The sequence below is a fragment of the Thamnophis elegans genome, chromosome 2 (genome assembly GCF_009769535.1).
Source record: "Thamnophis elegans isolate rThaEle1 chromosome 2, rThaEle1.pri, whole genome shotgun sequence".
In the NCBI taxonomy this organism is placed as follows: domain Eukaryota; kingdom Metazoa; phylum Chordata; class Lepidosauria; order Squamata; family Colubridae; genus Thamnophis; species Thamnophis elegans.
Window position 1 is genome coordinate 35,696,383 of NC_045542.1, and position 12,285 is coordinate 35,708,667.

The 12,285-nt window shown below is 42.7% G+C and overlaps 1 protein-coding gene across 1 annotated transcript in view; it reads left to right on the plus strand.

The window, feature by feature from the left end:
• The window catches only part of C1QL4 (complement C1q like 4), a 38,037-nt gene extending 26,190 nt beyond the window's left edge, over window positions 1-11,847 (plus strand). Inside the window, exon 2 of the mRNA XM_032208639.1 lies at window positions 11,668-11,847. Within this exon, the coding sequence (XP_032064530.1) occupies window positions 11,668-11,847 (180 nt within the window). The remainder of the gene's footprint in view (window positions 1-11,667) is intronic.
• The last annotated feature ends 438 nt before the right edge of the window (window positions 11,848-12,285 follow it).

Sequence of the window (12,285 nt, forward strand, 5' to 3'; positions counted from 1 at the left end):
TTGGATGGTAACCATCTGATCCTGGGCCAGGTAAAATAGTTTTTTTTAAGGCTAGAACTAAATACACACACACACACACACACACACACACACACACAATTTCAGATGTGCCCGGCATTAATTGTAAGCTAAAAATTTCTAAAACTATGGCCCATGCACACAAACATGTTGCCTATGTTTGCACTATTTAACAACATATTTGGTTTGGTTACTCCTAAGTACAGTATATAATAGAAATCCAGCAATTGGTGATAAGATAGTAACTCAAGACAATTAAAGCATGATGTGTAAACCAGGATGTTAACTTCAACGTCAGGGTGTTTGGTTGACATTTAATTTCCCATAAAAATCAGTAGGAGTAGAAAACCTTCAAACTGGGCTGAATTAAGTTCTTGTTCCAGTTAAATTATTTAGTCAGGAAGATATTGCATATTTAAATACTGAGAAAAGACCCTGCCTTAACATCCTTGCACAATTACCGTACCTAGAAAACCTAGGCAAAGTTCATTACCATCTGTATTTCTAGTCAGATAATAGCAGAATGCAAAGAGTTACTCAATTATTGCCTAAATGTTTTGAATTGGTACACTCCCTTTCTATTTAATTGCAATCCAATGTATTTTTATTGCAGCAGCTACCAAGGAAGATTCATCTTTGTTCAAAAGTTCAAAATAGGGAACTACTGATTATTTTACATGATTTAATTTAAACAACTCCAATGTTCAATTATTAAATTAAATAATTTAAGTGGAATGATGTAAACATAACATTTATTTAAAGGTAAAGGATCCCCTCGCACATAAGTGCTAGTCGTTCCTGACTCTAGGGGGCAGTGCTCATCTTCATTTCAAAGTCTAAGAGCCAGCACTATTCGAAGACGTCTCCGTGGTCATGTGGCCAACATGACTAAATGCCGAAAGGGCACGGAACGCTGTTACCTTCCCATCAAAGGTGGCACCTATTTTTCTATTTGCATTTTTCCATGCTTTCGAACTGCTGGGTTGGCAGAAACTGGGACAAGTAATGGGAGCTCATTCCATTACCCGGCACTAAGGATTTGAACCGCTGAACTGCTGACTTTTCTGACAAGCTCAGTGTCATAGCCACTGAGCCACTGCGTCCCTAACATTTATTTAAATGGGTCTTAATGACCTATTTTTTTTGGGGGGGGGATAAAATGTTTGATTAAAATTAACCTATTCTATCCTTGATTATAAAGAGATGGTTTGGTCTAGGCTAGAAACCGGGAGGCTGTGAGTTCTAGTCCTGTGTTAGGCCAGCTGGGTGGCCTTAGGCAGTCACTCAGCCCCATGAAGAAGGCCAGACCACTTTAGAAATCTTGCCAAGAAAACTTCAAGTATTAGTCTAGTGAGTCAAGAGTGACTCAAAGGCGCAGGCACACATGCATGCACACACACAATTATATAGCTTATTTATTTCTATAGAACAGCAAGGATTCCGACACCGATACAAAAGATAACAAGACCTGCCTTCTTCCCTTCGCACAGCAATTCAATTCTCTTCTAGATGACACTTTCAGTTGTGTTACTAAAAGAGGTGTGGAAAAATTGAAACTAGCATATGTTCTAGTGCTGAAATTAACAATGCAAATTAATTTAATTGAACAGAATTAACATAACATGCACTAATTACATTTCATATAATGTAATAACAAAGAAGGGGAAGGAAGAAAGATGACTGATCAGCCTGCGTAGCAGTTTCCCAGCTACTGAAGACTGGGTTTCTCCAATGTCGTATACGTAGGTTGTTTGTTTATCATTTATTCATTTTACACCTTTCATAGGTCTTCATAGGATTTCTCTCTACTTTTTTTCTCCCAATTCCATACTATCTGTAGAAAGAGACAAGGTAATATAAGAAAATGAAGACAACCCTATCCTCTATTGGAAAATTCTTTTGTTCAAGAGTAGCCAATTGGAAATCTGGAAAGAATATCTAGGGGGTAATTTTTATATATTGGTTTCCAGACAGTGCCCTTTCTGCTGTCAGATCTGTCCCATCTATGATATTTTTTGCAGAAGCTGATATGTGCACCCTGTATAATACAATTCTCGAAACACTAATAGAAACATTACGCTTGGAGAATCAAGTGACATTCTCAGCATCAAAGGGGAAGATTTTGAAATCTTGGTGTCATACTTGGATAGATGTACATTAAGAATCTTTGGAGCCTTCGGCAAAACAACTTGGAGTTGGGATGGGATGAGAAACTGCCAGTACAAACTTATTGATAGGATTACATACTAGCTCACTAAAATGGCCCATCTTCTGTTATCAGTTCAGACCTGTGCCCTGGAAAACCCTTTTCAAGATGGGCTCGACAGAAGCCTACCTGGGCAATGTCTCTCTGGCTTGAGACATATGGGGAGAGTTTATCTGATTAGCTTCCAGTCTGTTTCTCAGCTTTGATTTTCAGCTCTCCACACTCCAGGCCCACAATTTCACACAGGTGCCTTGACTATTTTAACATAACAACACAACAGATGCAGAGAATGGAAGTAGAAATATGAATTTGCAGACTTCGTTCAAGTCACTGTTGACACTGGTAACTACATGGACAATTCATTAAGTCACCATCAGCACCCAATATCAGCAGCCTGATGGCTCAAGGAGCGTTTTTGGTTCTGTTTGTCACCACATATGAGAAAACAAGTATATGTTGTCCCTAATTCGGGTCTGAGCCTGGTGCCGAAGTCAATGATGGACGCCAGACCCAAGGTGCAAGTTTTCTGATTCCTTTTTATTGGAGCACTCCAAGAAAAAAAAAGGGTTTCTGGTCAAAAGGCCAAGAACAAAGGATTAAGAAAGCTTTATACATTTTCACCAAAGGAGAAGGCGGGACAAGGTGAGATAACAAGAAATATCATCTAATAAACATTGTAGTAATAATTCTACAATTTGTTCTATTGGTCTCTAACTGTCCCTATTCCTAAGCCTTGGCTAATAAATGCCTCAGGAGTTATCTAATGCACATTTCACTTGCTGTAGGCCATTCTTAACTTTTAGCTGAGGTCTGCAAGTTGTCTAACTACCCATAATTGCTACAAGCTTTACATATGCATATTTCCTGTTGATAAGCATTTTTTGTTCTTGCCAAACAGACCCCCACAATTATAGTCTTCCTGATTTACTTTCAAGTGTGTGCCATGACCTTGCTGTAGCAGCCAGCCCATCATATAAGTATGAATATAACATATAAACGTATAAGCAGATATAAGTATATACATGAGAAATGAGCACAAATAAATGGGGATGGTAGGACAGGGACGGTGGGCATGCTGGTGTGCTTATGCACGCTCCCTTTACTGACCTCTTAGAAATGGTGTGAGGTCCACGGTAGGCAGCTTAAGGTTAAATGATTTGATTTGGTAGATTTTGGACCCTTCTGCAGGTGACAGATGTGCTGCTTCTGGATTGGTTCAGTATCCATGTGATCACATGCGATGGTGAACCTTTTTTGGCTCGCATGCCAAAAGCGCGGGGAGTGCAGGGGGGTCGTGCGCGGGTGTGCCACGACCAACACTCCCCCCATTTTGGTGTGCTTTTTCCACCTTCCCCAGGCTCCAGAGGCTTTATAGGAGCCTGGGGAGGGTGAAAACAGCTCCCACAGAGACCCTCCAGAGGCTTCAGGAGCTTCCCTGAAGCCTCCGGAGTGCAAAAAACCGGCCCTACGGGCAAACCGGAAATTCAGAACAGACTTCTGGGTTGCTCTTAAGGCTGATTTTAGCCCTCCGGAGCCTTCAGGAAAGCCTGAAGGCTCCGGAGGACTAACACCAGCCCTACGAGACAACTGGAAGTCTGTTCCCAAACTTCCAGTTTGCCCGTAAGGGTGATTTTTTGTGCTCCAGAGGCTTCCTGAAGCCCCCAGAGGGTGAAAAATGGCCTCAAAATAAGGCCAAAGCCAGCTGGCCAGCACACACATGCGCGCTGGCCACCTGACAGGGCAACGTCTTGCGTGGCCTGGCAAATGGCTCCTTGTGCCACCTGTGGTATGTGTGCCATAGGTTCGCCATCACAGCTCTATAGGAGGGGTATCAAACTCAATTTCATCAGGATTATGTTTGACCTCGGGGGAGGGGGGGCTGAGGTGGTCATAACAAGGGTGGGCATGGCCAGTTTGTCATCACTCATGTCAGGGGCTGCCAGTGAAAATGAGCTCCCATGCTCTGTTTTCTGCTAACGGCCTCCTGCAACCCTCTGCCAGCGAAAATGGAGCTCTGTTTTTGGCCTCCTGCCACCCGTTGCCCCTCTGTTTTCACTGGCAGAGGCATCATAGGCCAATCCTTTGCTATTTCCAAGGCGGCCCAATGGGCCAGATCTAAGCACCCCGTGGGCCGCATATGAGCTACAGGCCTTGAGTTTGACACCTCTATTCTATAGATAGTGGAGCTTGTAGCTTGCCCTATTGTGACACCAGAAGAATCCCTACAAGAGGATAGTTTTGCAGCAAAAATGCTGGAGCACAGAGCCAGCCTTTCACTGAAGCTACCCTCCTGCCTTCCAGATCCCAGCTTTGATTCCTCCCCATACACCACCCCATCCACTTATTGTTTTGAGTGAGCCAACAGGGAAATGTCATTTTGCTCCATTTGTTTGACAAGGCACATGAGTCATTCCAATTGAAGCCGATTGAGCAGCGACCAATGTTATCTGTGTCATTCAGATTAAAAGAAACAAATAAGAAAAACAATATAAATGGTAAAAATCCAACTCTCCACTGAAAAGATATTATGTAAAAAATGGGAATCCAACTGTCAATGATGCCAAATTTTAAAAAAGCATTCCTCACTAGAAGGAGCTGATCTGCGGCTCATTTCACAATAATGCGACTTCTTTGTTTTTCTTTTCCATTAAAGAGATGTTTTGTAATTAAAAAAAGTTTACTTATTAAATTTATAATCTACTTTTCCTGCAAGAGCTCAAGGTGAAATACAAGCTATCCTCAACTTAGGCCTCGTCACTCCGTGACCATTCAAACTTATGACAGACACCCCCCCTCAAAAAAAGCTACTTAAGACCCAGTTTCTAAGCGCCAATGTCTGCTGCTTCCCCCTCTGCAGTCCTGTGATTGAATTTTGGGTGCTCAGCAACAGCCCCACATTTGCAGCCATTTGCAGTGTGTGCCCCACAATCATGTAACCACAATTTACAATATATTTGCAGGAAACTGATCTTTACTTCCCATTTCTGGCAACAGAGTGAACAATGGGTTCGCTTAAACTGCCACCACCAAAAAAAGGAAAAAAATCATAAAATCCAGTCCTGTCATGTGGTGACCCACTTTATGATTGTCACAATTTATGACTGTAATTGCAGGCTCAATTATGGTCATAACTCAAGAACTCCAAAGAACTCCCATTTTTCCCCGCAGAGCAGCAACTTTGGGAGGAAGGATGTGCTGAGGGAGAGTCCACAGCAATTATATTATTATTGTTTTTGTTATTTTTGTTATTTTTGTTGTTGTTGTTGCTATTGCTATTGCTGTTATTATTTGAACATGTATGCAACCTGACTTTGAAGAGTACTATTCATTTGTGGTGCAGTCAGTCACAGATTGATAAAAAGCTGTCGGGGTGGTGGGGGTTCGCACAGGTTCGGTCAATCCTCTAGCTGGGATTCTGTCTAGTTCAGTGAACCCCCAAATGCCACCCCTGGCTGGCTCCCCCCAACCTCCCCTCTCTGTCCACCTGCCCCTCCCAGGAATCTCCACGCAGCCCTTATCATACCAGGTAAGCAAGGGCCGTGCGGAAGCTCACAGAGGGTGAAAAATTGGCCTACTGCAGGTTCCAGAAGTCCAGAAACGGGCCCATTTCTGCCCTCCAGAGGGGCTCTGGAGCCCAGGGGAAGCAGTTTTCACCCTCCCAGAGGCTTGAGGAAAGCCTCCTGAGCCTGGGGAGGGTGAAAAAGCCCCCCCCCCGCCATGGTGTGGGAGGCCTACTAGGCCACACCCACCCAGCAACAGAGTAGCAAACCCGTTGCTGGAACCTTTGACGCCTACCCCTGCAAAGCTTCTCCTGTGCATTTAAAACAGTGGTACAGAAGGGTTCCTTAGATAGCATCACTCAAAGCAATCATTTCTTCCTAGCAGAAGCTGAAAGTGATATGTCTAGAGTCAGATGACTCTAATTCCTTGCATATAAAACAGAGGAAACTATATTTATCTATGAGCAACAAAAAAGAAATTTGAAGATGAGACTACCCCAGCATTTGTAGATTTCTGTCAGTTTTCCAAACATATTATCCTAACCTGAGCTCTTTTCACTCAAGCAAACCTTGCGATCCATCTATTTATATACTTGGTTATAAGGCAAGCACAATATTAGAAATGAGGCTTCAGAAAAAGAAAGTCAACTGCAACAATATAGGCATATTCCTAGAAAACTCCTGTGATGGTCAGCTCTGGCTACCTCAGCGCCTTTCAAGTGCAGCCTATTCTGGGGTAGGAAAACATCTTAATAGTTATTGGGTTGTTCGTTATTCAGCTATCTTAGCTACGCCGCCACTCCCTGCCACTAAATTGCACATCCAGAAATAGGTGTTGTGGGCTCCCTGGAGACAATTCCAGAATTGCTTGCAAAATAGGCTTTTATATTGTATAGTAACATGCTTCATTCATGGGATTTATAAAAGGGAAGGAGGGAGAAGTCAGATTGCACACCCCCTTTGTGCTTTTCTCTATTTCTTCCTTTTTTTTTCCTTCATAGAGTTTGTGCTAACAGGGGTTGGGAAAACAGTAATGTGTCATCGTCTTTTGAATGATAACACTAGAGGTTATTTATCCAGAAGCATCCAGGCATCCAATAGGATTAACTGGCAATTAATATCTTCCAGATTCAAACCACAAACACAAATTCACACATTGCCCCAACTCCCTTCTGTTAAAGTGCGTAAATAAGACTTCCATTCCCCACCCCACCCCACACACACACCAGGCAGGAGCACAAATGCCAAAGTCTTACTTGAGGCAAAAGACCGAAGAATATTATCTGAGTTGGCAGCCCTCTACCATCTTATTTACCGACTGACTCATATCCTCTTAATCCAGTCCAGGGCTGTGATGGAGAACAACATCACAACACTAAAAAAAACCTCCTAGAGAGGGTTCACAATTCTGTACGTGCTCAGCCATAATGCAGTTTCTTCGGTTTCAATTCTGCATGTTGTGCCAACCCAATCAATCACGCTTTATTCAAGAAACCAAGTTTAACAAAATCGTGACAGCATAATCTGTAAAACCAGCCTTGTCATTTGAAGTCAGGGATTCGACGGGAGCTATTTCACAAAACTGCCAGATATCTGATCTCTCGTGGGTAATTCAGTAAAAGAAAGAATTATTGCTGTGGCCTAATCCTTTTGTCTCTCTTACTTTGTGGACCCCTAAACAATCCAATTTTCATGCAAAGGAAAACTTCCCTGCTGTGGCAAATGTTAAGGTTCATGTTTTCTTTCTTTGGGCATGGTCATCTGCATCTATAATCTGTATTTTGTCTATAACTCTCACAATTTAGCGAGCTGATTCACAGAGTGAAGCCACTTGGCTCATACACCTCTTCTCCTGAAGGAAATCTGCATTTAGGGAGGCAGCAGCCACCTTTGGAGCTACTCAATAAAAGTAGAGACACCTTCAGGTTAGGCTCAGTTCCTGGTGAGTACAAAGCCATGTCCAGATGGTTTTGATAACAACAAAACAGAAGTCACTTTTTAGGAGCACCTACAGTGAACTAGTTGCTCTCACTTGGATGGACTTATAACACTGAAATAACAGAGTTGGAGGGGAGCTTGGAAATCTTCTACTCTAGTACAACCCCCTGCTTAGGCAGGAAGCCCTGTTCCATTTCAGACAAATGGTTGTCCAATCTCTTAAAAACTTCCAGTGTTGGAGTATTCACAACTTCTGGAGGCAAGTTGTACCACTGATTAATTGTTCCATCAGGAAGTTTCTCCTTATTTCTAGATTGCTTCTCTCCTTGATCCATCCATTCTTGTCCTGCCTGCTTTGGAGAATAGGTTGACCTCCTCTTCTTTGTGGCAACCCCTTAGATATTTGAACACTGCTATCATGTCACCCCCTAGTCCTTCTTTTCATTACACTAGCCATACCCAATTCCTACTATCATGCTTCATGTTTTAATTTTCAGTTCCTAATAATCTTTATTGCACTTCTCTGCACTCTTTCTAGAGTCTCAAATCTTTTTTTACATTGTGGCGACCAAAACTGGATGCAGTATTCCAAGTGTAGTCTTCCCAAGACGTTATAAAGTGGTATCAGCACGTCACATGATCTTGATTAATGCAGCCTAGAACTGCATTGGCTTTTTGGCAGCTGCAGCACACTGTTGGCTCGTATTTAAGTGATTGTCCACTAGGACTCCAAGATCTCTCTCATACTACTATTGACCCAGGTACCACCTATACAATACCTGTGCATTTGTTTTTGTTTTTCTGGCCCAAACAAGATATAACAATCAAGACATCATAAAATGTTACATGAAAAGAGGAAGAAAGTGTAAACCAGGCTCAGGTATTCAACATCTTTATCAAATATGCCTTGTGTGCAATCAGAATAAATGCCAGAAAGCTATTTTCACTTAGCAAGAGGATAAAGTTTTTTTATCACGACCAAAGGAATTATCTAAACAGTCAGACAAGATAATGCTCATAAATCAATTGAATTTATTTTTAAATGCACAGGCTGAGGGATCTATTCGTATTAGACTAGTCCATGTGCAAATCAGTTAATAGGCAGATGTTCCAAAAATGAAGCTGTCTGGAATGAAAGAGCTAGTTTGGTCCAGTAGTTAAAGCACCAGGTTAAAAACTGGGAGCTGTTGAGTTTTTCCCGCCTTAGCTATGAAAGCCAGCTGGGTAACCTTGGACCAGTCTTTCTCTCTCAGCTCACCTCATCTCACAGGGTGGTTGTCGTGAGGAAAATAAGAGAAAGAAGGACCATTAGATATATTCACTGGCTTGAGTTGCTTATAAAAGTAATAAAGGTGGAATATAAATAAATAATAATAAAAAGATGCCTTAGCACACAAAGGAAGCTCCAAAAATTATACTGCATCGCCTAAAAGTTTGATTGGATGAGAAAAAGTGCCGAGTTAATGCCCAGTTAGTATGTATAGGAGCCATTCGGGCCTCAGATGTCCTTTGTGAGCTGCAGCCGCCGTCCATTGTCGAGCTACCATTATTGAGTGCTCCTCAAAGATTAATCACTGTTTGGTATGCTCTGAACCACATTTGTTACCTGGCTCTATGATCACATTGCACATGTACAGAATTTGATACTTGAACTTAATCTTCCTGAGCATGCAAGTGTTAATGCCTTGTTTGTTCCCTGAAGTACCGTAGCCCATAATGCCAGGAAAATACATTGCAAGAGCGTGGGCATAGGTTTTCACGACATCTCAGAAGGCAAAAAAAGTGGCTGAGTGCACAGTGAATGACATTTTTCTCAGGTCTCTAGATGCTCTCTTTGAAGTGACAAGAAATATAGCAAGTTTACTCTCTTTTCATAATTAATTCAGTTTTCAGGATTCAGAGTACAGGTAGTCCTCAACTTCCAAGCACAATTGAGCCCAAATGTTCCCTTGTTAAGAGAGGTAGTTGTGAAGTGAGTTGTGCCTCCCCCCCTTTTTTGCCACAATTGCTAAGTGAATCACTGCAATTGTTAAGTGAATCACATGGCTGTTAAGTGAATCTGGGTTTCCTCATTGACTTTGCTTCTTGGAAGGTAGCTGGTCATCAGTGGTGGGATTCAAAAAATTTTTTACTACCAGCTCTGTGGGCATGGTGTAGCATGGTGGGCATGGCAGGGGAAGGATACTGTAAAATCTCCATTCCCTGTCCACTCCAGGGGAAGGTTACTGCAAATAGTGATCTCTAAACAAATGGTTATAAGTTGCAGCTGTACCCAGGTAGTCCTTGAGTTTACATCTTCCTGAGTTTACAGCTCCTATAGAGAACGGAATCCCATATTTTGTATAGGTGACCCTCTTTCTTTAGAGCAGTCTTCTCAAAGTTGATGTCTCCAGATGGGATGGGAATTTCAGCTGCCAGAAGTGTCAAAAATATTGGCTGTGCTGCAGTGGTGAAATTCATTTTTTTTTACTAACGGTTCTGTGGGTGTGGCTTGATGGGCATGGTGTGGCTTGGTGGGCATGGCAGGGGAAGGATACTGCAAAATCTCCATTCCCACCCTACTCTGGGGCCAGCCAGAGGTGGCATTTGCTGCTTCTCCGAACTACTCAAAATTTCCACTACTGTTCTGCAGAACCTGTCAGAACCTGCTGAATTTCACCCCTGCTGTGCCGCTAGGGAATTCTGGGAATTGTGATTCCAACCTGTTTGGAACAGTGTCTATGTGGGATACTGTGGACTACTTGTTTCAGGCTGAGAGCCATCCTTTTGGGGGGAAGGCTCAAGTGAAGCTGCACCAACTGCAGAAACTAGATAACATTTAGAAGCAGCTTAGGCAAAGACCTCCGGACTTCATTGGAGTATATATATATATATATATCAGTGGTGGGTTTAAAAAAAATTTAGAACCTCTTCTGTAGGTGTGGCCTGCTTTGTGGGAATGGCTTGGCAGTCATGTGACTGGGTAGGTATCGCTAACTTATAAATGTGGTGAAACTCATTTAACAACTCTCTTGCTTAGAAACCAAAATGTTGGCTCAGAAACTCTGGCATTTGAAGCACGCAAGTCTTAAAGCTGTCAAGTTACAAGATCCTTGTACCCCTAACCCTTTAGAAAAAAACCCCAGGGGTGTTCAAACTTGACAGCTTTAAGATTTTAAGGTTTAGATAGGACTCTTAGAGGCAGACGGGGTGATTGGTGAGCCATCCAATCAGTAAGCAGTGGGCGGGGCAAGCGTGGTGCGGACGGGTGGCGGGAGGGAGTTGGAACCGGTTCTAAATGGCATGGTAGATTTGTGGAACCTCTTCTATAGAAGAGATTAGAACTGGCAGGAACCCACCCCTGATATATATATCTTAAATTACAATTTGGTGGCAACATAGACAGCATTTACCACCAAGGGTGGGTTGCTGCCGGTGTTACTGCCGGTTCGCAACCCATGTGCAATGTGCACTGTTCAATGTAAATTGTTATGTGAGCATGTGCAGAACAATTTACAGTTAACCACGCATGCGCAATCACTAAAATCCAAAATGGCGGTGGTCAAGCAGCAGCGACCCTTTTTCATAATTGCGACCTTTGCAGCATTCCCATGGTCATGTGATCAAAATTTGGGCATCTGGCAATTGGCATATGTTTAAGATGGTTGCAGTGGCATCCGATCACCTTAGGTGACCTTCTGACTGGCAAAGTCAATGAGGAAGGTCAGAGTCCCTTAACCACCATGTAACTAACTTAACCATTGCAGTGATTCACTTAACAACGGTGGTAAGAAAGGTCATAAAATGGAGCAAAACTCCCTTCACAGCTATCTGGTTTAGCAGCGGAAATTTTGAGCTCAGTTGTGGTCCTGCGTCGTGGGCTGGACACACTTTGTCCCTTTTGCCTTTTGTCATTCAACCCACCTCATCTGGGGAGGTGAGACTAGAGGTTCTACCTAACTGTTGGGTTCTCATTGTTTCTGAAAGCAGACGAGACAGAACCTCCATTGTTGTTTCTTTAACCAGGTCCGTGCCAGCGCAATTGCACAAGATGCTGACCAGAACTACGACTATGCCAGCAACAGCGTGATCCTGCACCTGGATGTAGGTGATGAAGTCTTCATCAAGCTGGATGGCGGGAAGGTTCATGGTGGGAACACCAACAAGTACAGCACGTTCTCTGGATTCATCATCTACCCAGACTGAGCTTTCCCGGCTCCAGTTTTTCCTTCCCTGTTTTGCCTCCCCAAATCCTTTCCCTGTGAGTCAGCTTTTATTCTTCTTGGCTTTACCATCTCTGTGGATTCCCAGAGGCTCCGTTTGTAAACTCTGGTCAATCGAGGATGAATCAGAAAAACTTGAGAGACGTACAGCAATTCTACCCTCCCCATCCAGTCCCTCCTATGGAAGGGGGGCGGATGATGTGAGACTTTCTCTGCATGTGGAAAATCTGGGAGGGGGTAGAAACAGGGTAAACTATTATTATATTATGGTTGGTGGCCCAGTCAGCCAGATGTTTGGCTTTGGCATTTTTAGCCTATTATTATTATTATTATTATTATTATTATTATTATTATTATTATTATTATTATTCCTTGGTCAATAAAAGGAGTGCCCCTAAGAGAGACACTCTAATTTTGGAAC